This window comes from Leiobunum rupestre, chromosome 3, assembly GCF_980474605.1.
Source record: "Leiobunum rupestre chromosome 3, qqLeiRupe1.1.hap1, whole genome shotgun sequence".
Lineage (NCBI taxonomy): Eukaryota > Metazoa > Arthropoda > Arachnida > Opiliones > Sclerosomatidae > Leiobunum > Leiobunum rupestre.
In genome coordinates, this window is record NC_143386.1 from 48,887,171 (window position 1) to 48,912,756 (window position 25,586).

Sequence of the window (25,586 nt, forward strand, 5' to 3'; positions counted from 1 at the left end):
GAAAATTATTTTTTAAAATATAGATATCATTAATTTATACATTCGATTAATCGGGAAAATTGCAATATCAGTTAGGGCCCATCACTAGTTTCTCACCATGAATAGCTTAGGACCATACTTTATTATAATTAATAATTTTTCTCTAAATCAAAACAAATCGAGATATAAAAAATAACTGCTTTTTTTTTTAAACAAATTTTTCAATTTGGCATCATGAGATTTTTTCTATAAAACCAATTTCAGCACGCTTTGACCAATTTGTTTACCACCATAGAAGTGGTGCCCACATCATGGAACCCAACGCAGCTCCTGCCAACATTCCAACTCCAAAGTCTGCACCTTCATGGCGATAATAACGATTTGGATTTTGATTATATATGATGGTTTGGCCTATAAAAAAAATGTTCAAGTGTTCTTTTTTCGTTATTTGTGTTTCTATTTTTGGAGTTTTAGCGAGCGACTTTGGAGACCGACAAAGGATAGTCAATGGTTTGTGAAAGACTAGGTACAAAGGGTTGAAGAGTCCTAATCACTCGCCATTATATTTTTTTTACCATAAGGAGTTTGTGGATAACCATAATAGCCAAGTTGAGGGTTGTACGGAAAACCTGGAGCTGCGTATGTTACACTAGTATCTGAACACCAATAGTATTAGTTTATTTTTTAGCTTAGTATATAATAGTAAAAATTTAAATACCTTGATAAGTCGGAGGTGGACCATATTGCATGTAAGTGTGTGGAACTTGCCCAGTAATATTCTGTTCATACTATCGAAAAATAGTTTTAATTCAACATTTTTATTCCTTAGTATATTAATTTACCCCAAGTAAACGAGCTTGCTCTAAAGCCAACTGCCAAGCCCTATAAATAACCTTGTATCAGTTAAAAACTATTTCCTAATATCTTTAAAAATTTGTAAGTGTAACCTCATATCATCTAATGATTCACCACAAAAAATCCACATTTTTCCATTTGTGGAAGAAACTGAAAAAAGAGATTGGGCACTTTGGTGCTGTGGTGGTTGAACACCATTTACTTGAGCACCAGTTTTAATGGAAAGACATTCTGAAGGCATCATAATCACATCCTCTGCGTTTGGGCTTTGATCATTTTCGTAATATTTCAAGTGCCCATCTCTGTATAGTTCAACCCAATTTTTCTTCCATTTCTTCATTATGGTAGCTGTCAATGTAAATGCGTCATTTCAATTACGTATGAGGCTATAATATTCTCTAAACATTTTAACCTAGAATAAATTATTACTTTGACGAGAAAGCCAACCACTCTTTGCAATAACCGAATTATCCATTTTTAATAAAGTTTAGAACTACCTCTATATATTTAAATCGAAATTTCTTTCCACGGAAACAAGGCCTTTATTTCGTAAGATAAGTGTGCCTTCTAGCAGCTTGTTTGCCAGGCCAGACCATAGTGTCTATGGGCCGGACAGTAAAATAATCATCACCTAACAAGTCCCATAATTTAAAAAAAAATGTGGAAAATTAAAAGGATAATTATGTTCCCTAAAATAGTGGTTGCGAAGAGTGGAGGAATCATATTTGTTATCAAAAAGACACCAGCTATTCCTCTACGAAAAATAACCATACTGTAAAGTCGGTAGCTGAGCAGCCTGCCTCCAAAAATAGAATCAAGGAGAGTTTAATAGTCAATACCAAGCCCTTCTTACAAAATCTTTTACTCTTTTGTGTTTCTTTTTCTATATTATCATTTATATTTTTTCCCCTATCGGATTTCTCCCCGTCTCATACAGAGATATTTCACGTCGTCTGCTTTCCCTAGCTTTGGCAGTGTAATGGTCGCCATTTTGAGCGGATTTCTCAATACGAAAAAGCATTGGTGAGTGACGTAGACCCCTATACAAGTCCCGTTGCAGTGGAACTTTTTTAACGCGTTCCCGTGGTCACGTGCCCTCTCTTAAGCCTTCTTTTGACAGTTCTTCGTGACCTTTGGAAGTATACAACTATACATAAAGGGAGTGGATGAAAGAATTTGGGTAAAAAGCTTTTGTCTTATTTTCAAATTCGTTACCATCGGCGATTAATGCACTTCAATTTTAAGATAGATATATGTTTAAGTTACAACACTTAGAAGTTATAATTAACTTAAGTACACCAGTTTTATCGCGCTGATTTCGTTTTGGAATGCTAGCCTTGGTCTTTCATTTTTAAATGTTCGTCACTGTGCCGGGCCCCCTCGTTTAGGTTTTCTTTGGTATGAAACTCAAAAGTTTTCAGAATCATAAATATTTCAAGTACCCCTTTCAATTGGCAATTAGGTGTGAGCTATAGTGCCATAATAATTTATGACTGATGCGTTTTTAATTAGAAACCCAAGGACATTTCCTCACAGGGTGGGAAAACAACCCCCATTTCTTATATAGTAAAGTACCTTTTTATCTTATGTATCATACTGAAAAACCACTTATCAATATAGTTTTATCTGTCCCCAAAACACAATATTTCTAATCTCAACTTGAAATTTTAATATAATTCTTATTAGTTTAATAATAAGTAACTTTTATTTCACAGGTTTGATAATGAGTCGGCTGTTGGAAGATAGTTTTTTCAAGGAACATGTTGATTTGGCAAATTTTGCTGATTTTTCATCACCGCCTTCCAGTCCTCAGACAAACACATTTGAAGTTATAGAACGCCTTTTACTTGGTGGACAAACTAGTCAAGTAAAGGAATTGCTTAGGAATGAAAATTGGCCTGTAGACCATCCAATCCGGAAAAATCTTTGGATTGGGCTCTGTCGTTTTATTGGAAAAGATAAACATGTACCTGGTTACTACGAAACTACTGTAAAAGATTTACTGGGTATATTAGAGTTTTTATAGAATTTATTTTAATCTGGAATTTCTTTAGTATAATAATAGAGCGCTTTAGGTTTTACCCTTTTTCTTTGTATGTTTTAGGTAGTCGTGCCATATCTCCAGGTTTACCAATCTTCTGCGATCCTATTTATATCACTCAGTACTTCCTCAATACAAAAGGTCAACAAGCTGTCATCCGTGTTTTGTGCGTTGTGGCGTATTCCCATCCCAGTATCACCTATTGTCCCATACTCTACCCGTTGGCAGCTATTTTACTGCATTATTTATCTGAAGAAGAGTGCTACTCGTGCTTATGCGACATTTTGTCGGCTAGTAAAGATGATTATGTTGCTCAAACGAAGGGTGCGCATGAGGCCAGGGCCTTGGTAGCAATGAAAATGTCAAAAAAATATGCTGTATGTTGCCTTAAAGTTAAAACATCCAATACATTTATAAATATAAATCCGCTTTGTTACAGAAACAAGGTTTTTTAATGTTACAAGATCTTAAGATGAAACATGGAAATCATCTTAACCTTACCCCGGATGATGCCATGCAAAAAGCATTTGACCGTTGGTTGTGTTGGCTGTTCCTGGGGCTACCTTTCAATTACCTAGTTCGTATTGTTGACTGCTTTCTTCTTGAAGGGAGCAAGGTTTTGATTCGTACCATTATCAGTTTGTTGATTGGTTATGCGAAACATACCTATGGTAAGATGATTATGTTTTGGTGGCTTTTTTTGTTAAAGATTTGTAACATTTAGTTCAAAACCTAGGTAGTGGTCGTAGTGGTTCTGTAGCAACGAGCTATAGAAGAGCTTCTCTTCCTGCTATTCTTATCAAGTCAAATATCAGCGTAACTAGAGATAGGCCATTTGTTGGCATTTCTGAAGAAGTTGTTTACTTTTGCCAAAATAATTTGATTCCAGTGGATAGATTTTTAAAGGTTGGAATTTTTCTTATCTCAATTAATTTAATCTCATTACTATTTTAAGTGCACTTATAAAAATTCCTTTTTACAGCTGGCATTTGGAATTCGAGCTTTGAGTAGAAAAGAAGTCCGCAAGCGCCTTGTTCAGGCTGATATGTTGATCAAAAGCCACACTCTTAATCAACATAGAAGGGTTTCTGACATGGGCACTATGAGCATTCCAACTACCGATTCGCTTTATGAAATTCACATGACAGCTTCTGGATCATTGGCTGTTAAAGAGGTTAGTTTTTATCTTAGCTAGTAATGTTTAGAAATGTTTACGGTTATAAGACAACTAATTTTGTTTATCTCCATAGATGAAACACAATAAAAGTGATTTACATTTAAGAACGCATTCCTTGGGAATGATTCCACTGAAGGATTTTCACACTGGGATTTTGACAGCTGAACAGGTTAATTTAGCTTTGAATAACTCACTTATTTAACAGTAAATTAGGCACGAAATCGAGTACTTGGCTTGAAGCTCGTAAAGCCTTAGTTAAAAAGTTCAAATGGTTGGAGCTCCAAATCGAGGCTTAACTTTCGATTAGTCATAACTATTATTAATTCCAAGGCACTAGTTGCGAGAGTTTAAAAATGGAGGGGAAAAGCTACTAAACAATTCCCTTTGGTCCCGCCTTAAGATCTCTTATTGGTTGAGGTAAAAGTCTTAGTTGTTTCTGATGGGTCACTGATTTTAAATGTAGGAAACCAAAACCATCAGTTACATAACATGGGGTGCCCTAACTGTTTATTGTCAGTTGTTTGGCGGTTTAGCAGTCCACAATTTTTTTGTTGTAATTTCTCATATGGCCAGTTGAAATTTAGACTTCACAAATATGGCTACAAATAAACGTAAAAGCTCTGGCTTTAAATATTCTTTTATTAATAAAAAAAGTAGAACAAAGCCTGAAAGCTTGATCAAATTTTAAAGCTCATTTGGATACTCGAAAAGTGAAATTTTTCATACTCGAAGCTCTGCTCGAAACCCAAAAATCAAGGCTTGCACATGCCTACTGGAAAATTAATTTTTTCAATTCTTTCACAGATTGCTCTGCTTTTCAATTGGATTCCTACCAGGATAACTATGTTACAACCTCATTTAGTTTATTCTACCAATGAACATGGAAGTAGTCAAACAGCTTTCTTTATGCGTGTAGATGAATGGGAACCGACGGTTATTGTTGTTAAAGCCTCCAACGATCAGGTATTTGCCCTTTTAAAGCTTTCCCTTATACTTGTATTGATTCTTTATTACGCAGGTGTTTGGTGCTTACTGTTCCGCATCGTGGCAAGAACGAAATACACTTGATGAAACTGGAAATCATCGAATATATTTTGGTACTGGGGAGACTTTCTTGTTCAAGATGTCACCAAAGGTCAAGAAATATCCTTGGGTTGGAATGGAAGCTACCAAGAGTGTGCTACATAGTCAAGAATTGTTTATGGCAGCGGATCGTCATTGGATTTGCGTTGGTTCTGGGTGAGTGATGTTTTTTAAATTGCGTGTGTAGTTCTAAAGTTTAGGGATGCACCGGTATGGGTACAGTCGATATATCGGCCAATATTAACGGTAGTGTATATGATAAAATCATTGTAAACGACGGTTCAGTACACTGTCATACCATTTCATTCTAACTTTTCATAAAGAACAGTTTGCAAGAGCATATCTGAATGTTTCTTTTCATTTTACGTGGTACATATTTTCTATCACAAATTGAATAACGTTTTTTTATTTGTTTACACTAATAACCCCCTGTCAAAAAAAAGGTATGATGTAGCTTCTGAAGTCTGGTGTACGTGGCGTGGCCAATCAAATCAAATATTATCATTAGTTAATTAATCGAGAATTTTCTTATTTTTAAAGGTTTTTTTTAAATATTTCTCTAATACTAGTATTGGCCAATATCGGTCTTAACTTTTTAAGCCAAACTGATATTGGCCGATACCAGTATTAGAAAATTAAGCCAATATATCGGTGCATCTCTAATAAAGTTGCTCTGGGGCAGCTCAGTTGGTATTAATTGTAATAAGTTTCAAATGGTTTTACTCTGAAAAAGTTTACCACTTTGCTCAAATCAGTGGCGTAGCCAGGGGGGTCACATGCCCCCCCAAACATATGGTCGTAGGTACAAATATTTTTATTTTATTTTTCCTTTTTTTCAATGGTGTGCCCCCCCCCCGAAACTAAATCCTGGCTACGCCACTGGCTCAAATGTTTCGTATTTGGTGTTAGTTTGTATTCATTTTTTTTTAGCTTTTGCATATAGAGAGTAGTTTTAAGATGTAGGGAATTTAATTTTTAGGAATGGCAATGGGCTGTGGTTGGACGAATCATTTTCATTTGGGAAAACTGAACATTGCGACACTTTTAACAATGATCCACTTTGTAGTGACAGTGATTTTAGTGTCAAAGTTGTTGAAGTCATTGCATTTCAGTGACTAAATTTATACTGCAACTATTTTTTACATTCTATATACTCGTAAATATCCTATATAGGATTGTGTTATATATATATATATATATATATATATATATATGTTGAAAGTTGTATATAGTACGCAAATAAGTGTTTACTCAATCGTGTATACCAGCTAATAAGACTGCTGAAAACCCCGTCACTATTACATTATCTGGTCACAATATATAAATAGGGGAAGTGGTAGTTGGGTATGGCCATGTTTTGGGTTTGTATCTAGTTCCTATGGAAATCCCTAGCTCTGTGAAATGATAAAGGAGTAGGTGATATATGCTCGAAAACCCTCATTTCTACCATTTGAGCCACCCTATTAAAAAAAAACTTTTGATACGATATATTTTTAAGGTATTTGTTTATATTTTTCTCCAAATGTTTTATAATATTTTTAAAGCTTTTGATGCCATATGAGTCACTTTAATATACTTTAAAACCCGTTTCTTGTGGAAGCTAAGATCTGTCTGTGTATAATTTAGGCCTTCGTTTGTTAGCTTATTTCTGAATTATTCTGCCATTTAAAAATGACCTAATCAAAGTTTTATAATTAAGACAGTCTTTTTTAATTCTGGTCTTTTATTTATTTAATAGTTGTTATTATTATATAAATGTATAATTCCACAAATTTGTAAAGGTATTTTGGGGGTTTGTAGTGAGAGACCTTAGAAGTGCTGTTGTGTAGCTAGCTAAAATACACGTACCTTTATGGCTTGTCCATAACAAAATCAAAAACCCGAGTGAACGAAATTGCATACATGCGATGATCTGTTTAGTTTAAACAGTATTAAAAAGCTTTAAAAGACGAGTAAGCCATATTGAGGTTTTGCTGTGTGAATATCAGTACATTCCATAGTGTAAAAGTTTCCAATTACCCTTTAATTTAAGCCCTGGTATTTGATTATTGGTAATGGAAATTTTTCCCACAAATTTATTAGGTAGCTGGTCTATCTATAAAATTTAAAAAAAAGTGCAATGTAGTTGAAAGGGGTCAGCAATTAGATTAAAACGTTAATTTGTACAATTTTTTTTAATTTTTGTGAAGTTTACTTATATTAAAAGCAAAAGTATAAAATTAATCTGTAGTAGTGTCTTTAAATTCACAGATTTAACTAAAGTTTATATAATTTAATCAAAAATTAAAGAAATGTACATAATTGTGTAAAGAAAAAGCTTATTTCTTTCCTTCAACCATTATAATATGATAACCAAATTTAGTTTTTACGGGAGGATCTGTATATACAGGATTCGCCAAGTTGCTGATGGGCAAAGCAAAAGCAGCATCTATTTAGTTGTAAAAAAAAGTTTTCAGTCTCCATCAAGTAATGGTCTTTTATCTATTTATACCTTGGAATGGTCCCACCATTGATCCTCTTGTCATCCAACCCAAGTCTCCCTAAATTTAAAAATTTAGCTGATTGATCAGAATTACAAACCTAGTTGTAAATGTGCTCCAAACATACTCCTTGGCGAGCTTTATCTTCACTGTATTGTGCTGCAACTTCATTGAATTTCATGCCCCCTTTTATTTTCTCCATAGCTTCAAGTACCTTAGATTGTTTTTCACAAAGAATATGTCGAACCTAATGTAAACATTCAAAATGGTACTAATATCCTTGAAAAACTTGAATTTTGTTACTTTAACTGTAGTGCCTCCTTTACTTTGTTTTCCGCCACTCTTCTCCTCAGAATCGCTCTTTTTACCCGCTTTGGCTCCTTTAGAATCTCCTCCTTTTGATTTAGGTGGCATGTTTGGAAGAAGAAGCTTCAAGCTTCTATAGTTAAAATTGACAGAGGATTCTTTTTATAAGCCTTTCTTTTTGACCTTTTTCTATTTTAAAAAATACCAACCGAAAGGGGGCGCCAAATGATAGTGTATGAATTTTGGCGCAATATTTAAACTACTTATAACAATGCATTTTTATTTAGCATTTAACTGCTGAAAAAATGTTCCACCAATCAAAAATAATTTAATATTTAAATATTTTGTGGTACGATCTCAAGCGTTGCATAGTTTTAAGATAATATTTTTGATTCCGGTGTTTCATGTATGACAATTAACTGATATATTTATATCTGTAAATTACTTATTGCATTACATTGTATGCTTGGATATTTGTAAGATGATTTAATATTTCCGTTCTCAGGCCTTTTTGCAATCATAAATTCTTATAGTCATAAGTGGCTTATAGGTTGGGTAGATGTTACATTTTTGTAAAGCTGTTAATATTTTTGATAAAAATCATATCTAACGTTTTTCGGAACAAGAAGAAAAGAATAAACCTTAGCTTTTTCAAAGCTTATCTAATCAAATTGCGCATTCTGGGTGGAGATAAACCAAAGTTCACCTTGCAGACCCGGTACTTTTTCTACTAACGGCTGAAGATAACCAAAAGGCTCTTAGCGGGCAGGGTTTCTGTGGCTTTGACGTACTTTTTAGTCCGAAACTTAATTTTGTTCAGTAAATTTTAACTGTATTGTAAAATACGGTTTAAAATCAATTTAACTTTGTTTTCTTTTATATTTCACCTAAGTTATTGTCAAACAATTTTTTTACAATAAAGGTAAGTTATTAAATATCTTTATCTTTTTTCTCTGACGCCATTTTAAATTTTTGGGCGTTGGTTGATTTGAATACGCAGTCAAAAATCTCATTTGAAGTCTACATTTTTATTAATAGTAAACTCAAGTAAAAGATATGAAGATCATTTCCGCTTTAGGTACACATTTTTTAAATAAATTTCTATGAAATATGTTTTTATAATGTTTTTATTTTTAGCTCTAGTTGGGGCGTTTTTAGCTTTAGCTAATGCAATAGATTTAACAATTGTCAAAAATGAAATTGTTCCAAATTGTTTAAATCGCTTATACGACCCACTACGACCAAATGTGGCCACTCTTAGACCCTTAGCAAACAGCATAGAAAATTTTATATCATTGGTCGAAATAGTTGAGCGTAACCACACCAACTGGGATATCTACAAAGTTGCAAAAGTGCTTCTGAAAAGGTTCTTATTTTATTTAGTCTCCCACCTATTGATTGGAGTTTACTGTCTAATAATGAAGTTTTATATACCTATACAGATTTGCCTTTGACGGTATAATATTCACTCTGGCAGGTCAAGATAGAACGCCTCAACAAGACCAACATACAGCTATTCGTTCAGACATCATTGATGCAGTTTTACCCTTCCGTAAAGAGGAACAGGATATTTTTGATGAGAAAGATCTATCTGAGGAAGAGAAATGTTCCATGTTTTTAATGCTGAGCCATTTGATGAATGATACGTACATTGAAGGAGTTGATGAAGAATTAATTCAGGTCAAACAAAGCAGCGATTCTCCATCTCATTCATAGTATGTTATTATCTCTGGTTAAACTGAGTAAACCCATACATTGTGCATTGTTTTCTTCTAATTTAGTCGTGCCATTTCGGGTAGTAATGCCAAGAAATCAAAATCCCCCCGAGAACAAGGTGTGGTCAGTCTTAATGGTCACCAACATCACGCCATTGCACTAGGAAGAGTACTCTTGGGTATTGTTGCCGCACAGAAACAGACTGAATACCTTGAAATTGGAAACCTTTTTGGCTATTTGAATGAAAAGATTGAAAATTTTGATAGTAAATTGAAGATTAACCCTCTTTTTGGAGTAACTCTTGGAGGTAAGTTTGTAAAATGAGCCATATGTGTAATTCAACTAATTGGTTTAATCTTTATGGAAAAAGATGTTGTGGCTCATGCGGCTTTAAGTGCTGGCCATGATACTACCGAATATGGCATTGGTGGACATTGGAACAACTCCGCCTGTACTTTGGTTTACAAAATGAGCCAGCATACTTATGGAACAACCAGAGCACTCGTAGCTGGAGCCATCGATGGTGTCTTGATTGGGAAACGTTTAACCTCCATGAATGGCAATTCCAGAACTTTAACGTTGAGCAAAGTCTTGAGGATGTATTACAGCCGGGATGGTATTCCGGTTGAAAACAGCGGAACCCCCATTAGTTTTTGCCGCAGAAACGATTTCCGAACAGTCACTGGAAGCAATGAATTGGTGGAATCAATTAAAGCTTTTTATCATGTATATTATGCTAGGGAATTTCAAACCGCTTCTTCGGACCATGACCAGAAGGTTCCTGACAGTCTTAGTAAATTGGAAAATATTGTTGGGGTGCAAATGAACATTGATGAACAATTCTGTCGCATGCGTGAGTTTGGTTTGTAATTTTTATTTTATTATAGCTTAGTGTTTTATGGTTAATTTTGCTTTTAGAATCCTCTGAAAAGGAAAAATGTGAAACCAGATCTAACATTTTCTTTGTTCTCGATGACTCAGAGGCCAGAACTGAAGGATTTCATCTCCAAGAGCAAACCATTGGGTTAGATTTTATTTCAAACGTTATCTTATCTATGAATTGCCTTATCATAAGTAGCTTATTAGTCGCCTACACCAAATTACCTGTACTTTGTACCTAAACTAGTGCATTTCTTAACAGTTTCTTGAGTAATTACTTTGATATTGGTTATGGAGGAAGTACTTTGAGTGTGCTAACTAATTCTCGCGATGGAAATAACAACTTGCGCCCAATATCCATCCGTTCCTTTAATGCAACCAACAAAGCTGCTGCCACATGTGCTATTTCCAGATTGGAGGGAAATGGAAATGGTCAGTTTGAGGGTTTGCATGTGTTTTTCAAATGATTAATTTCGCATTCATTTAGGGTTTAGTTTTGGTCAGTCTCTTGATGAGGAGGGCCTAATGAACGCTTTGAATGGAACCCTTCAAGATTTTGAACTGAAGGTTGCCGAAGAATCTTATGCACCATCGAAAGTTGTTGTGGTTTTCAAGTATTCACCATTGCAGATGACAGATGTAGCCAGAATTCAAAGGGCTTCTGATTTTGTGAGATACGGACACAGAGGTGGATATTTTTTTTTAAATGGCAAATTGTGTTTTTTTATTTAATTTTTTATTATTATAGATACAAGAGTTATAACTGTGGGTAACAACGCTGACGATTTAAAGAAACTTGCGACTGATGTTCGAGATGTCATTACTGGCATTGAAAAACCAGAAGACATTGCTGCTAAATTAGCATCGATGATTTGCGAAGTTCCCTCAGTTTTGCAATATGACCAATGTTACAACCATCGTACTCGCAATGAAGAAAACCACATTCATGTTGGCTACGTAACCCCAGAATATACTCAGTATATTGCCATGTACCCTGAATACTTTTTGAAAAGTCGTCACGTTCAATTCAAAGTATGGTGCTTTTTTCGTAAACTTTAAGAAAATATTTAATCATCCTCGTTGTTCCTTAGTTCAACACTGAAGGTTCTACCGGTGATGTAGTGGTTTGCTTCTCTAGAGATGATATAACACCTAAGGAAAATGACCAAAGTAAACCGGATTGTAGAACTTCTGGAACTGAAGGAAGTAAGATTATAATTGTCTTACAGTTATTTATAAATTGATGTAAATCTTTTAATTTTACAGTCCGCGAGCTTATTTTTGAAATGAGAAATCCTTGCCACAGTACGTGTAATTTTTAATTTCTTTCACAATTAACTTTTAATTTAACACATAACCATTTTGTTTATCCTTTTCCCACTTTAGAATACCAAGTGACTAATTGCCGCCCTGCATATTTCTCAATTACTGGAAAGAGGAAATCAACTGATAGGGCACGTTGTACTGGTAAGCTGACTACAAACCTTCTTTAAACCACTTTTAAGCTTGTGGACTAAATTGTATTAAATTTCGTAGATGAAGCTTGCCGAAGATTAGACCAGATTAAGTACACCTTTAGCCATCAAGGAGTGTACTGCAGCGGATGCATCAGCCTTTTGTCCTCGCCGTACACTGTGTTTGTTTTATTTGCCACATTTCTCTTCAAACTTCTTAAAAATTGGTAATTTCAGCCTAAACCTTTCACTAATTTCCTACTAATATCTTCATTTTTTTTAAAGTTAATTTGCATGTGAAACTGTTTTCATCATCTAACACATTTTAACTTTTGTGACAATATTTTTAGACTTTTTTCATTAATTTTCAATTTTCTGCTACAAATAATGTCCTTTGCTAATCATTTTTTGAGGTTTCTGTAAAGAGTTGGTGGTATAAGAGTATCTTTGCATGTAATAAAAACAAGTTTTATATATTTCTAATTTTAATAATAACTTCCTACGGGCTAGAAACCTAACAAATGTGTACAGGGAGTTTCCATTTAGTTGTATATGGTTTTAGCTACTTTCCCTCATTATACACATTTATTTGCACGTCTTATACGCACATCTGCTACAGGATCATACTAACAAGGAGAGTACACGAGGTGTTTATTGCCGATTTTGTTCAAAGTCAGCCGTAATGTAGACCTATATGAGATATCAAATTTCCCAAAAGGAGACATTGCACTACCCATTGTATTTGCCTTGGCAACCGAAAATGTTTTTGACCACTTAAAACAAAAATAAGATTTTTACCTTATTTTACCTAAAAATTGTTACAATTTTACCCCAAAAATGTTCCAATTTACCCAAACTTGATGAAATTTACTTAAATGTGGTCCAAATTAGTGAAATTACCCATTTCGTGATTTTCAATTTTTTTTTTTAAACTTTTCGTGGAACCGAGAAAATCCCATGCTTTTTTAAATGGTGATTTATTTGTTTTAAGTGGTCAAAAACATTTTCGGTTGCCATGGAAAATCGAATGGGTAGTGCAACGTCTCCTTTTGGGAAATTTCATACCTCATATAGGTTTACATTATGCCTGACTTTGAACAAAATCAGCAATAAACACCTCCAGTACTCTCCTTGTAAAAAGTAGGGAAAAGACCTGATTAAATAATTTAAAAACCTTTTTTTAGAGTTTATATATAAATAAGCTTTCCTAATCATAATTTTTTAAGTCACATTTTTCAACAAAATTTATCATCGAATTGACAGTCCCTAGTTAAGCTAGTTCTAAATTCTTCACCCTGCAATTTTTATATTATAATTTTTATTGGCCCATTTTATAGGAATCATCCTGTACATGTTGTATAGTATTTTATGAAATACGCTTATGATTTGAAACGTTTTGTGTTTGTTCTTAGCATTAATACGAAGTTGTGGAGTAACGTTTAAGATGAAATGGTGAGTTTAAACCTAAAGCATGTTTTAATATTTTTTTGGGAAGAGAAAAAATATTTATTAAGTTCATTCCTTTGAAATATGAAATTTAACCTCTCCCACGCGTTTTTAAGGGTGCAAAGTTCTTTAAAGATTTTTTCATCGCCCATTTAGAGGGTTTTATTAATTTTGAAGTTCTATTTTTTTTTTTATAATTTTATATTACAAATTTGATTAATTAGGTGGGTGGGACTATATTACTGTTAAATAGAGGCGGGGGTCAACCATAAATCCGCAAACTAAATTAAACAAGACACGCTCTTGTTAGTAACGCATTTAGTTTGATTAGTGTAGGCGATGTTTCATTGACGGGGAAGTTCAGGAGAGATCAGAGAAACCCTACTTCCTTGAGTCGTCTCGCGTTTTTTTCCGTCGATTTTGTTTAGGGAACCTCGCTCATTTTTGGCTGATTTTCTGGGGACGATCCCTACAGAATGTCCTTAAATATTTGGACTCGTGGATACGAGTACCCAATTTATGACAAGGAAGGGTAAAGTCGCTTTTATAACGAAGAATGATTTTCCGTATTCCGTTTTAGCCCCGTGGCGTACAAACATAACGTAACTTTGAAGCTAATTGAAAAAAAAATTATCGCTGATTGTTTTAGAACCATTATAATCCGCCTCTGGTGTTTTCCACCAAAATTTCTAATTATTGTCCACAGTTTGAAACCAGTTTATTTCGAAGGAGTTGGAAGGTAGGCGTACTGGAGACATAAATGCCCACACTTTTGTTTTCGGTAAATGCGTGTATAAATACACATTTGGCGTGTTTTTAAGAGTTGGTTAAAGGGATAGCTGAAAAACGCGCAATTATTCCCCGAGGAAGGAAACATTTCGGGATTAAAAAGTCCCCTTCAGTCGGAATCTTTTAATATAGGAGGAAGTGGGGTTGATGTAAAATTAAACCTTCCGCAGTCGTCGAAGATAGAAAAGTCGGAAAGAAAAAACTTTTAGCAGAGAGAGAGAGAGGGAAAACGCCTCCAAGTTTTCTTGGGAAAGTTTCTCTAGCTCAGGCGGTACCCGATGGCTGCTGGAAGTATCCCGCGCGCGCCTTTGAGCTTTTGGCATTCGGGTTGTCAGCATCGTAGCAGCTATCTTGCGCGCAGTTCCCGCTTGCAGCGGTAGGCCGTACCCCTTGGAACATGTGCGGCGCGCTTTCCCTTATATGGGGGGCGGCTGAGGAACTCACCATTATGGCGGGGTAGGCGGGAAAAAAACACTACGTTGTCGTATCAGCGGCCCGAGCTCTAGGGTGAGTGCTAAAAAACCTAGCGCTTTAGCCAAAAAAATATCGCGCGTTAAAACAGTTTAGTAAAAGTTTCTAGGCAGCTTGTCTAATAGTAAATAATTTATACAACGCGCTAAAAATTAAGTTTCGCGTATTTATATTTTTTTTCGTTCTCTCTCTCTCTCTCTGTGGCTGTTGGGCGACCCGGTTTCACTTTGACGGTTTGCACTCGGCTTTCGGGAGCCTCTAGGAATTTGCAAATATATAACAATCTGCCAGGACGGAAAGTGCCAATATGAATTTAAATCGCGAATAACATTGTCTGCAAATAGAGTAGAAATACTTTCAGGGGTGCGGTTGCCCCGTAAGTGATTTTCGGGGGTGTAACCGTCTCGGTTAACCTTATCCGAGATTATCGCTCGTTTCGGTATTGTTTTAGTCCCCGGTGAAATTCGCCGCTTGTATTATGCTCGGTAACTATGTCAGTTGCACGCACGTGGTTAGCTCGGTGACCCTGTATCGAAGCGCCGTGGTGGACTTGTCCCGAAGCCGAGCCGTTCACGCCGTCGAGCACGATCCCTGCTGCCCTGATCCGGTTCGTCTGCAAGGAGCTACTTGCGAAGCCGTCCACTACGGTTTGTGTTCTCCTTTACTCAAGCTACCGCCCTTCGTAATTCCCGCGGCTCCGTCAATCGCCAAGAACTTAGTCGCCGTCGCCGCCAACAAGACTCCCACCCCACCCTCGACTCCCACTTCACCTTCCGTTTCCGGTCCAAACGCTAATCCGTCTCTCATCGGCGTCTCCAAGGAGAACCGCCCCGCTCGATCGTCCGAGTCGCCCACCTCTCCGGTTTCCTCGGCCGTTACCGGACCAATCTTCCCCAAAGTACCGGCCACGGTATCCGCCGCAACCGGCAGCGAAGACCAACTGCCAGCGTCGGCCAACCTTATATCCGCCTTTGACCCGGTGACTTTATTGGCCGCCGCTGACCTCGAAGGTCAGCTCGAGGCCCTCGTGACGTCGTTCGTAGCCAGAGATAAGGTGCGACTGGCCGCGCGCAGGTCGCAAGGTCCGTCATCCCCTGGATTAGACGCTCCGGCCAATGGCCTCATTAACGCGAACGCGGGGGCTTCGTCGCCCGCCGTTGGCGGCGATTCCAAGACCGGCGAACGAAGAATTATACGTCGACCGGGCGTCGAAGTCGTGGGTGGTAAATTGGTGTCCGTCTCTAGCGCCCCTCCCGCCACCCAGACCAGCCCGATCGTCTCGAGAGGCTCCGTGGTCAGCCCGTCTCCCGAGTACCGACGAGACGGCGGCGGCGTGAAGGCTCAAATCGATCGCTTCGCTCCGAGAATCAACAAGCAAACCGACGACCAGGCTCGAGCGAGTCAACCGGCGACGGTCGTCGACAGTTCGCCCGTAGCCCAACAACAATCGCCTCAGCCGCGAAGGACCGAACCAGGCAAGGAACCGTCGACCCACGAAATTCGGGACGTTGGTAGCAAAAGTCCCGATAGTGGCGGCGGTGGTAAACGCGTCATACACGTTCGTCATCCGGAAAGGATTCTTCAAGCCAATCAATCTGCCTACGTTGGCCTGGGCGTTTCGCCAACTTCACCGGCGGATCGAGTGACCGTTCGCAATGGACACGCGCTTAAGAGCGAAGAGTACGAGCGCGACTGTGACGACGGAACCGGTGGCTGGAGCCGAGATGAGGATGAGAAATCGCGCGGGTCGCTGCAAAGAGCCGGAGTGCCCAAAGCCGGGTCCCCGGAAAGAACTAGCGGCGCGGATTCGCCCACGATCCCCCACCCCAAATTGACCACGGCGCAACGTCAACACATGAAGGAACGATCCATGTCGCCCACGGAACGCTCTCACCCGCACGTGTCTTGCATTCGACCTTTCCTCGCCAAAGGCTCCGTCGCCGAGCGCGTCTTACTCTTCGAGAGGTGTCCCTCTTTGGAGAGATCGCACCAGGCCATCCACCCGGGTCTTTCTTCCCAGTTTCCCGGTACGACCCCAGCGGGACTCGGGTCGCCAGGGACTCAAATCAACCAGGGGACGGCTGGTCCGGCTAAGGCTGCTTCCTTTTACGGCGTTCTCAAGGGGGCGTCCACCGATTTCCACTCCAAAAGTCAGGTAAATGAGCCTCAGTTTCAAATACCTTATCCCATATTCGCTCACTCCAAACTTTCTAGTATAACCCCGAATTAGTTAGAATGAAAAAAAAATCAGACAGTTTGCTTTCCTCAGTTTTATTTGATGACTTTATCTTATCGTAAATCGTAAATCCATCGTATTAATTTATTGGTTGTCTTTCGGCCTACAAATAGCCCTTACTTAAGGAACGTGCTAAGGTAGGTAGCTTAGTCCCTTGATATCCTGATCACCAAATATGGTGAGGCCTCCACTATCTTTACACTCCCGCAAGCGAAAGCTCAAGATCGCTAAACGCGTTCAGCCCGAGCTCAGAATGGAAACGACCTTTTCTATGTCTTTCAACAATACTTTTTTATTATTTCCTGTAGAGCGCGGTTCTTTGTTTATCACCAACCTTGGGTCCTAGAATCAGTTATCAATTTAGTAGCGTATTGCTGAAATTAACGTTCAGTGTATCTCAAAAGGGAACTTGAAAGAATTCTTTCAGCCATTTATACCATTTACGGTGTCATTTCAATTTGTATAAATCCATGTAAGGGTACATACAGTGGGTAATAAAGGAGGTCGACGTAATTGGTGTCAAAACCCAGAGGCTGCAACGCCTCCACCCCTAGCGTCAATATTGAGCACCATTTTTACCCCGTTATTTCCTGCCTTGGCTGTTTTAAATAAAATTGATTTAAGTCACGCGTTAAAGCAACTCTTAAATTAAGTGATTTTAAATCTTTGATTTAAATGACGTTGGGTTTCAATAGAGGAACGAAAATGGCAAAAAAATTGATCTAAAAGAATTCGAATACAAAGGAAATTTGAGTAAATTAAAATATTAACTAGTCATTACATTTAATTATATAAGTGATAGCAGTAAAGTATACATTAATTAGCCTGGAAAAAAGCCATTAATGTTTAAAAATCAATAAATTCCGCAAAATGAAAAAATCTCTAGATTGGTTTTATTTTTATAAAAAAATAAAAAAGTCCTAACTTTGGTTATTTTTCCCCTCTAAACTTTAAAACTGCAATGGGTGGTCCGTTATTTTATTACGACCCTGTCTTTTTTGTAAGAACTTCTAAACAACATGGCGATGTTAAAGGTCATCTTTTTATTTGTACAGTAGCTGGCCATATGCTCTCGTAAACATTCCCCAGTTTTATATCCTCCCCCAGCCCCCTCAATTTTTGGTGAAAATAGCTACGTCACACATGTACTGAATGTATTTTGGTCCACTAATTAGGGACGAAGAAATCTGTGGTAGTATTCGTTCATTGTTGAATAAAGTGTAGACAGGGTGAAGTTGTTTTAAACGACTGTCAGTACAATCCTTGGAAATTCTGTTAGATTACGCATCTTTAGAAGTGGAGCCATGTTTTACGCTCCCCTAGAAAACCTAGCCAAATTATGCGATCGCAGGACGCGTTTTAAAAGCCGGCATACGCGACTACGCGTTTAAATTATGTCTGTCCGTTCCTTGGTTAAAGGGAGTATAACCCCTCTTGTTTGGTAGGGTGCGCTTAGACTATATCGAGTAGCTTCCACAAGCCTTCCTAGCGAGGGGCGGTAAGGAGTTAGTTTAGTTAGGGTGTACAAACGTTTTCGGAATCTGCCGCCCGTCGCTAGGAAGGCTTGTGGAAGCTACTCGATATAATCTAAGCGCACCCTACCAAACAAGTGAGGTTATACTTCCTTTAAAGGGGATTTACATATTAATGGTGAATTTCATCATTTATGCTACGTGACCTAACACTAAACGGAAGCTAGGGGAAACTAGTTAACGTTAAACAGTTGTCGTAGGCTCGTAGCTGACGATTTTTCGCGCCATCTACTATCAGAAAAGATAAATTCTTAGTATATAATTTCATTATATACAGTTTGTACAAAACTTAGATAATCTTTTTCCGAATAACTATCGTGTTGGCGCTAAAATAAATACTGAAGTGATGTATTAACCGTCTCACTAATTTAGGTGTAAATACCGCCGTAATAGTACAATCTCGGTAAACCTGTATTTTTTTGAGTACCTTTAGATAATTTTTGGTGTTTTACAAATGACAATGGTTTACTTTTATCAGTATAATTGTATTCGCAATAATGCCCTAAGCAAACTAAAATGAAACCCATTTTTTTGGGGCGAAGTTGCGAATTACCATTTTCAACAATTTATCGCAATATAAAGGCTTATATAAATAATTTCTGTAGTGATTATCAAATTCCCTCGAAGTAATATATACATAAAGCATCGATTGCCATGACTGTCGATTTAGAAGTATCAATATATTGTTTTGTTTATAAATGGCGTTATCTTTAAGCCAACGCACGTACTTTTTGGAAGGGAAAAAGTTTAATATTTCCGAAAATGTCAACTCATTGCGTAACGCTCTACAAAAAAAAAGAATTATTATTATACCCATTTTGTTAATAATCATTGAGATAATTTGTACGTTACTTAAAATTCGTATCTCGAATTTTACGCGAGAGTAGAGTAGGACGGGCCCGGAAAGTACAATATTATATTTGTAATTAACCAATTGTCGACGGCGATGCGAGATCGAGGCTAGTCCTAATTGCATTTTTATGTTAATTAGACGCGTATCTCCATTGTTTTTAAATTTCTCCGAAACTATATATCATCCCGTAATATATTAATTAAGCGGACTCATTAGCACCTTCTTAAGAGAATGTACAACGGCGAAAGTTAAACTTAAAATCCAGTTGTGTAGTTAATTAATTATATGCTTAAATGATGTAGCCCAAAGAAAAAACTTAATATAATTGTCTCTAATTCGAAGGAATTTTGCATTTCATTGGAATAAAAAAATATTTCTCAGAAAATTGCTATATTTCGATATATTAATCCTATAAATCTCCAACAATTATCGTGTATTTTTGGATGTTTATCCTATGATTCCTCTAAATTTTCGGGTCTCTTGGCTGGAAGCCCTGACAGTGGCTTAAGCCTATTTTTAAGTTCAAGAAACTCAAGTTATTTAAGGCAGAGGTGAACTGATGTAGTAGCTTCGTCGAAGTTTTTGTCTTTTCGAAATATGGATTTTTAGCTTCTTTAGACAACTTCGGGTACCTTCTAAAGGGAATAATTAATTTAATAGTCTTTGTGTTTTCTCTTACGCGACCTTAGATTAAATGTCACTTCCCCCGAGTATGCCGCAGCCATGGCGGCGGCTTTCTTAATCTTGACATCCTCTTTGGAGACTCAATCTCTCGCGGGCATTGGAAAGTTGCCTTCCATCGGCAAACGTTATCTTTCTTCGGAGTTTTCCAACTTTCAAAGTTTCTTTTTCATTGTCAATGCTGGCTCTTAGCCGCGATAACATTAAACTTTTAGGCTCCATTAAGCCTTTGCGTCAGTGCTTTTCGGTTTCAGTTGCCGTGAACCAAAAAACGCGTCTTGTGGGTTTTTCCCCCCGAAATAAAGCGCCCCACTGCGAGTGTCACTGTCGTCGCATTAGCTCAAACTATGTTGACTTAATTTCGAATTAGAACGCTCTACGGGTGTTCGTAAAACTTAAGGAAATCTCTTCAAATTTAACCTTGAAAAAGTTGAATACGTAAATTTTTCTTTCTTGCGAAATTATGGAAAGACTTGGAAACGAAATTGCCGGTTCAGTTGTACGCGGTTTGCTCTGAACGAGAAAACCCCGAATTTCGCGCCATTTTTACATGTTGATATTTAGTTTGGTAATTTTAGTCCGGATATTTCGATTATTAGTGTCGCGCTTCAGTCGCGAAGATAATCCAAAACATAACGGCTCCACCACCACTACTACTACTACTACTACTACTACTACTAGCTACAACAATGGATTTTTTGGATCACAGAGTAAATGTACTAGCAAAACGGTTTCCAAGTCCACATCGGAGGCAACCGAAGAAGACAGAACTCCTGACGACGGGGTAAGGCCCTCCAAAACACTTGGCCAACCTCCAGATTTTCGCGATGGATTTGGTAGAATGGTAGAATCAACCTAAAGTTGTAGAAATGAGTCCCGGGGAAAAATAATGTACCTTTCCTTTGAAGCCCTATAAACCTCGTTGGCACTTAAAAAATATCATTCTGATTGTGAATAATAATAATAATCAGATAGGCTAATACCCAAGGCAACACCTGGGTCCAAGTCAGCTAGTGACTTGTGTGTATTTCGCAATAGAGTAATGGCAGTGCTACATCACACGACGTCACGAATTGCTTTTACCTATTCATAAAAAATTCGTGCCCACAATGGCGGCCATGGCCAAACCTACGGAGTGCCACTACTCTACACACGCGTACACCGCAAGCGAACTTAGCATTGAGTGTAATTTCCAGGTATCGATGGCTAAGAATCTCCTTCTCCAACTCATTTTTGCTCGAGACCGAGTCGTATTAAAAATTAAAACTCTTTCATCACTTCGACGAAATAATGTAAAATTATTGAATCGGAACATAAAATTAACTATTATAAACACTCGCTTCGTTTTTGAAGCTACTTATTTTGAAATTTAGGACAAAACGCGTTTTCACTGTTATTTATCGCCATCAACGTAACAATCATGGTAGTCATTCTGACCACAAAAAGAGATAAACTAGGAGCTTGTTCCTCGAAGCTGAACTATATTATTTCGTCTATGTAAAAGAGGTTTATAAGGCCTTTTAAGTAATCTCGAATGTGTTTAATTAATGCTATTTGTAAAATGTAGAATTTTTTTTATTTCGGCGTCTTTATAATTTTGTTTCTAACTTTCGCCTCATTTTTGCGATAACGGGACCCTTTATCTCGTGTACGTTTTAATCACCTTATCTTTATAGGCATAGTACGATTTTCATTGGAAAAAATCCCTTTAATAGCTTTCGAGAAGTTGCGTAAATGTAGCGCGAGGCAGTTTTATTTTTTTGCATGAAAGATGCTGAACTCCGTTCTTCTTTTCGGTTATTTCTGGGTTCGCGTCAGGATTAAGCAGCTGATGGTCGGTAGCCCTTCTCTGAACGCTTATTTTTAGCATCTTGAGCTTCTCCTTGTATTCTGTTCCCTATCTCACAGCCATTTTACCCCTCTTCATCTCCCCTCCTTTCGAAGTTCCGTATGCGCTAAAATTCTTCCGAAAACATCATAAACCCGGTTTTTATTGTACCATATCTTTTTCGAATATAAATATAAATTTTATTAAGCGTTAAAGAAACGGTGAAATATAATATGAATCTATATGAATAATTTTGACATAAGTAAAATAAAACCAACCCCAAAGTAAAAGTCAAAAATAGTAAATTTTCATTCCATACTAGCTCTCCTGGCGTTTTGATAGATTTCGATCAGTATTAACTAACAAGTAGGCGTTTAAAGTAATGTCTGTTCGCCAAATGTTGGCATTTTTTCTCCAATAAGTATATCCCCCGCATTTTTTTCTCGCAAAAATGACGTGGGAAGATGACCCCCTGAAGTTCCTGAACCAAGAGTAGGGGCGATGAGGAACAAGACGCCACGGGACTATACTTTAGATACCCGCCCGAGATTAGTACGAAATGTCCAGTGTGAAATGTTTATTATTGTTGATAAATTTAATAGGTATTACCCTAGTTTCACAAAGACGACTCGCGAAACTTCTTAAAATGTTAGAAATTTTGAAATACCACCAATTTATATGTTCCCAACTAAATGGAAATATAGAATTGTTTTGATTATATTTCCCATTAAATTATTAAACAATACATTGTGTTTGGATATCATTATTTTTTAATATGTTTATTTCTTTATTAAACATAGGGGCATTTACTTAACAACAGAGACAAAGAAAATCAAGAACCTGGTCTTAAAACTGGTTCCTTGAGACGATTACCCAAGACTGCTACCCGAGCCACACACAATATTCCTAGGTTTTACTACCCGCAAGGAAAACCTTTAGACACAGCCACCATCGAAGAGTCTCTTAAGAAAATTGCCAATGTCTTTGTATCATTAGGAAATAATAGGAGAGTAGCTAATTTTGATCAATTCGGACTTATTACCAAGGTGCGTCTTTCTTCTTTCAGTTTTTGCCATAATTGAATAATATCATAATTGAATTTTTATTTATAGGCTTGCAACTTACCACTATATTGTAAAGGACCTCTGTTTCAAGCCTGTGGGGGTGGGTCTATAAAAAATGCGGGATGCGTACCCTGTGATTCTTTTCTTGATTACTGGAGGAGGTACGTGTGTTTTAAGTGATTTGAAAAATTACAAAGCTAAAAGAACCATCTTTTAGAATTTTAACTACTTGTCACGAAGAGGCAGCTAGGTTTATACGAATCCTAACACGTAGCCAAAGAAATTTCCTTATACCAGAAGATTTTCAAACCATGATTCAAGTACTATCTTTTTTATTTACTTAATGAGCTATGATTGACATGTTTCAATTTCTTAAGTTAATTTTGCATTTAGGATATGATTGATACGCATCCAGGCTTGACCTTTCTTAAAGAAGCCCCTGAATTTCATTCTCGTTATGTCCATACTGTTATAGCCAGAGTGTTTTATTGTGTTAATAGGTCTTGGACTGGAAAAATAACAGTAGCTGAACTACGGAAAAGTAACTTTTTACAGGTGAAAATGTTTTTAATTGAAGCAAATTTAACTGTAATTCATGGGCCTTTAAAATATAGTTTTTGACGTGCCTTTAACGTCTCGTTTAACACTTAAATTGTCTTAGGTGTTGAAAATATTGGAGGATGAAGAAGATATAAACCAGATTACAGAATATTTTTCTTATGAACATTTCTACGTTATTTATTGTAAATTTTGGGAATTAGATAAAGATCACGACCTTTTCATAGATAAATCTGATCTTAGTAGGCATAATGATGGAGGTAAGCCATAAGTCTTATAAATTATGGGTAAAATAAAGGAAATTAATATTGTTTACAGCCATATCTTCACGTATGATTGAAAGAATTTTCTCAGGAGCTGTTACGAGGTATAGATGATGTAACAAATTTTATTCGCAATAATAATATTGCTGTTTTAGGTTTATCTAATACTTTGATTTATATCGTTTAGGGGCCCTGTTTTAAAGCAGGGAAAGATGAGCTATTCAGAATTTGTTTGGTTTCTTATATCAGAGGAGGACAAACGGCATCCACGTAGCATTGAGTATTGGTTTCGTTGCATGGATATTGATGGAGATGGTTTTCTGTCTATGTATGAGCTAGAATATTTTTACGACGAACAACTGCATAGGATGGAGGCTTTGGGTATAGAAACGCTTCCTTTTAAAGATTGCTTATGTCAGGTAATACTTTTATATTATTTTATAACATAATTCGTTATAATTATTAATTTATTTACTGCGCCTAGATGCTGGATATGATAAGGCCAAAAGTGCCGGGAAAAATTTCTCTCTCAGATTTGAAGAAGTGTAAAATGACGCCTGTGTTCTTTGATACTTTCTTTAATCTGGAAAAATATTTGGATCATGAGCAAAGGGATCCGTTTGCATCTCAAAGGGTCAGTATATCTTTTTCTCAAGTTTTTATGCATTTAGAGTTATATTTAATTACTTAATTTAAATTAACAGGATCATGAAGATGGACTGGACATTTCAGACTGGGATCGATACGCGGCTGAAGAATATGAACTTCTTGTATCAGAGGAGAGTGAACAACAAGAAGATTTGTAAGAGAGAGTAATTATTTAATCTTTGATTATTTCTTGTAAAAGTTTTTTTTGGGCAATAATGCATGTTTGTCAACTTGCATGCTAAATTCTACGCTTTTCCACGCTGTTTGCTGATAAAAGGATGTTTCTAATTTAATATCCTTAAAGAATGTACGACGAATATGATGAAGGGGATTTGCCTGTCTCCTTAAACTTTGACCCCATGATGCAACAAGGTATATCGGACTCTAGGGTCTCCAAAATGTCCAACAACATTAGGCCTATGCAACAAATTCACGATGATATGGATGACGAAGACTACGATTACGCAGATTCTGATGCAGATTATCATTACTAAAAACTTATAATCCAACTATATTTATTAAATTGAGTAAGGTGTGGAGGAGCTTTATTAACTAGTCCTTAGCTGAAAGATACTGTACATTATGCAGATTTTTATATTATTCTATAGGTGCTATTTTATACAAATGTTTTTTAATCAGTTTGTCCAATTTTGTGCCTTAAATTATCCCTATTTCTTACTAAGAGTGGTAAAGAGTTGCCCTGAAAAATTTGTGCCTTACTTTCTAAGGAGTTGGTGATTGGCTAGGTAGTACAAGAGTTCTAAAAGCCGCGTTAACCTTATAAGAATAACAATAATACAGTCCGTCCCCTGGTATGAACTTACCACTCTAGTCAAGCAGATATACTTTAAAAGCCAGCAATCTTTTAAAATATGAAATAATCATGTTGCCCTAATATTTTCAAATAATTATATTTAGGTACACAATAGGCTGTCATTTTGATAGGAAACATTGATTGGTTGACAGAGACAAGGTACTAGAATAAGTTACTCTAGTCAAGTAATTTCATTATTTATTTGGGTTTATATCAAGATTGTGATAACCAAAATACTCATCCATATAATTATTTTGAATGCATTTGCGTTTAAAGCTTTCAAATAAAACAAAATTTTTATAAAAAGAACACCTTAAATTTATTCAATTTTAATGAATTTAACAGACCATTCCTGAAATAGGAACATCGACTCTTCAAGAATAATTTTGACCTATCACATTTTTTTACAATTTCCAAAACAAGTTTGAATATT

At 36.7% G+C, this 25,586-nt stretch overlaps 5 protein-coding genes across 9 annotated transcripts; 3 read left to right on the plus strand and 2 right to left on the minus strand.

Moving 5' to 3' along the window:
• Positions 1 to 85: 85 nt before the first annotated feature.
• Positions 86 to 1,439, minus strand: LOC149952466 (pleckstrin homology domain-containing family B member 2-like). Its single transcript, XM_090170171.1, has 6 exons — positions 1,264 to 1,439; positions 927 to 1,182; positions 822 to 861; positions 698 to 767; positions 555 to 635; positions 86 to 390 (listed from the first exon to the last, which is right to left on the minus strand). The coding sequence occupies exons 1-6, from the start codon at positions 1,307 to 1,309 to the stop codon at positions 263 to 265; spliced, it is 621 nt and encodes a 206-aa protein (XP_090026297.1). The 5' UTR covers positions 1,310 to 1,439; the 3' UTR covers positions 86 to 262.
• Positions 1,440 to 1,887: 448 nt separating this feature from the next.
• On the plus strand, positions 1,888 to 7,356 carry sky (GTPase-activating protein skywalker). Of its 2 annotated transcripts, none has more exons than XM_090168588.1 (10): positions 1,888 to 2,014; positions 2,550 to 2,840; positions 2,939 to 3,252; positions 3,315 to 3,546; positions 3,612 to 3,781; positions 3,858 to 4,049; positions 4,126 to 4,221; positions 4,857 to 5,015; positions 5,071 to 5,291; positions 6,115 to 7,356. In XM_090168588.1, the coding sequence occupies exons 2-10, from the start codon at positions 2,558 to 2,560 to the stop codon at positions 6,248 to 6,250; spliced, it is 1,803 nt and encodes a 600-aa protein (XP_090024714.1). In that variant the 5' UTR covers positions 1,888 to 2,014; positions 2,550 to 2,557; the 3' UTR covers positions 6,251 to 7,356. The 2 variants fall into 2 exon arrangements, with proteins under 2 accessions (XP_090024714.1, XP_090024715.1); XM_090168589.1 differs by having other exon boundaries at positions 1,977 to 2,025.
• A 36-nt stretch (positions 7,357 to 7,392) lies between these two features.
• On the minus strand, positions 7,393 to 8,207 carry LOC149952468 (peptidyl-prolyl cis-trans isomerase NIMA-interacting 4). 2 transcript variants are annotated; one of them, XM_090168591.1, is made up of 5 exons: positions 8,131 to 8,207; positions 7,919 to 8,054; positions 7,743 to 7,862; positions 7,627 to 7,675; positions 7,393 to 7,563 (listed from the first exon to the last, which is right to left on the minus strand). In XM_090168591.1, exons 2-5 carry the CDS (start codon positions 8,027 to 8,029, stop codon positions 7,454 to 7,456), a joined length of 390 nt encoding a protein of 129 aa, XP_090024717.1. In that variant the 5' UTR covers positions 8,030 to 8,054; positions 8,131 to 8,207; the 3' UTR covers positions 7,393 to 7,453. The 2 variants fall into 2 exon arrangements, with proteins under 2 accessions (XP_090024717.1, XP_090024716.1); XM_090168590.1 differs by lacking the exon at positions 8,131 to 8,207 and having other exon boundaries at positions 7,919 to 8,115.
• Positions 8,208 to 8,709: 502 nt separating this feature from the next.
• LOC149952469 (uncharacterized) lies at positions 8,710 to 12,448 on the plus strand. The gene is made up of 15 exons (XM_090168587.1): positions 8,710 to 8,843; positions 8,960 to 8,999; positions 9,059 to 9,287; positions 9,364 to 9,636; positions 9,703 to 9,944; positions 10,008 to 10,490; positions 10,556 to 10,661; positions 10,779 to 10,948; positions 11,004 to 11,204; positions 11,265 to 11,548; positions 11,608 to 11,722; positions 11,783 to 11,821; positions 11,903 to 11,983; positions 12,053 to 12,197; positions 12,256 to 12,448. The coding sequence occupies exons 2-15, from the start codon at positions 8,978 to 8,980 to the stop codon at positions 12,257 to 12,259; spliced, it is 2,394 nt and encodes a 797-aa protein (XP_090024713.1). The 5' UTR covers positions 8,710 to 8,843; positions 8,960 to 8,977; the 3' UTR covers positions 12,260 to 12,448.
• A 1,173-nt stretch (positions 12,449 to 13,621) lies between these two features.
• LOC149952470 (uncharacterized) lies at positions 13,622 to 25,462 on the plus strand. 3 transcript variants are annotated; one of them, XM_090168593.1, is made up of 11 exons: positions 13,622 to 16,831; positions 22,607 to 22,852; positions 22,919 to 23,031; positions 23,088 to 23,190; positions 23,264 to 23,425; positions 23,532 to 23,688; positions 23,747 to 23,795; positions 23,879 to 24,110; positions 24,176 to 24,325; positions 24,396 to 24,493; positions 24,617 to 24,785. In XM_090168593.1, exons 1-11 carry the CDS (start codon positions 15,155 to 15,157, stop codon positions 24,630 to 24,632), a joined length of 3,003 nt encoding a protein of 1,000 aa, XP_090024719.1. In that variant the 5' UTR covers positions 13,622 to 15,154; the 3' UTR covers positions 24,633 to 24,785. The 3 variants fall into 3 exon arrangements, with proteins under 3 accessions (XP_090024719.1, XP_090024720.1, XP_090024718.1); XM_090168594.1 differs by having other exon boundaries at positions 24,396 to 24,503; positions 24,644 to 24,781; XM_090168592.1 differs by having other exon boundaries at positions 13,623 to 16,831; positions 24,644 to 25,462.
• The last annotated feature ends 124 nt before the right edge of the window (positions 25,463 to 25,586 follow it).

Bases quoted from the DNA above. Each gene is read 5' to 3' on its own strand.
- LOC149952466 (XM_090170171.1), bottom strand. From the start codon at position 1,309: ATGGATAATTCGGTTATTGCAAAGAGTGGTTGGCTTTCTCGTCAAA. The intron at 862-926 runs GTTACACTTACA...GGTTATTTATAG, and splicing joins GAATCATTAGATGATATGAG to GGCTTGGCAGTTGGCTTTAG. The intron at 391-554 runs GTAAAAAAAATA...TTTTTTTTATAG, and splicing joins TTATCCACAAACTCCTTATG to GCCAAACCATCATATATAAT.
- sky (XM_090168588.1), top strand. From the start codon at position 2,558: ATGAGTCGGCTGTTGGAAGATAGTTTTTTCAAGGAACATGTTGATTTG. The intron at 3,253-3,314 runs GTATGTTGCCTT...GCTTTGTTACAG, and splicing joins AAATGTCAAAAAAATATGCT to AAACAAGGTTTTTTAATGTT. The intron at 4,222-4,856 runs GTTAATTTAGCT...ATTCTTTCACAG, and splicing joins GGATTTTGACAGCTGAACAG to ATTGCTCTGCTTTTCAATTG.
- LOC149952468 (XM_090168591.1), bottom strand. From the start codon at position 8,029: ATGCCACCTAAATCAAAAGGAGGAGATTCTAAAGGAGCCAAAGCGGGT. The intron at 7,863-7,918 runs GTAACAAAATTC...TGTTTACATTAG, and splicing joins AAGGAGGCACTACAGTTAAA to GTTCGACATATTCTTTGTGA. The intron at 7,564-7,626 runs GTATAAATAGAT...ACAACTAAATAG, and splicing joins AATGGTGGGACCATTCCAAG to ATGCTGCTTTTGCTTTGCCC.
- LOC149952469 (XM_090168587.1), top strand. From the start codon at position 8,978: ATGAAGATCATTTCCGCTTTAG. The intron at 9,637-9,702 runs GTATGTTATTAT...CTTCTAATTTAG, and splicing joins GATTCTCCATCTCATTCATA to TCGTGCCATTTCGGGTAGTA. The intron at 11,984-12,052 runs GTAAGCTGACTA...TAAATTTCGTAG, and splicing joins TGATAGGGCACGTTGTACTG to ATGAAGCTTGCCGAAGATTA.
- LOC149952470 (XM_090168592.1), top strand. From the start codon at position 15,155: ATGCTCGGTAACTATGTCAGTTGCACGCACGTGGTTAGCTCGGTGACC. The intron at 23,689-23,746 runs GTAAGCCATAAG...TATTGTTTACAG, and splicing joins TAGTAGGCATAATGATGGAG to CCATATCTTCACGTATGATT. The intron at 24,494-24,643 runs GTAAGAGAGAGT...ATATCCTTAAAG, and splicing joins AGTGAACAACAAGAAGATTT to AATGTACGACGAATATGATG.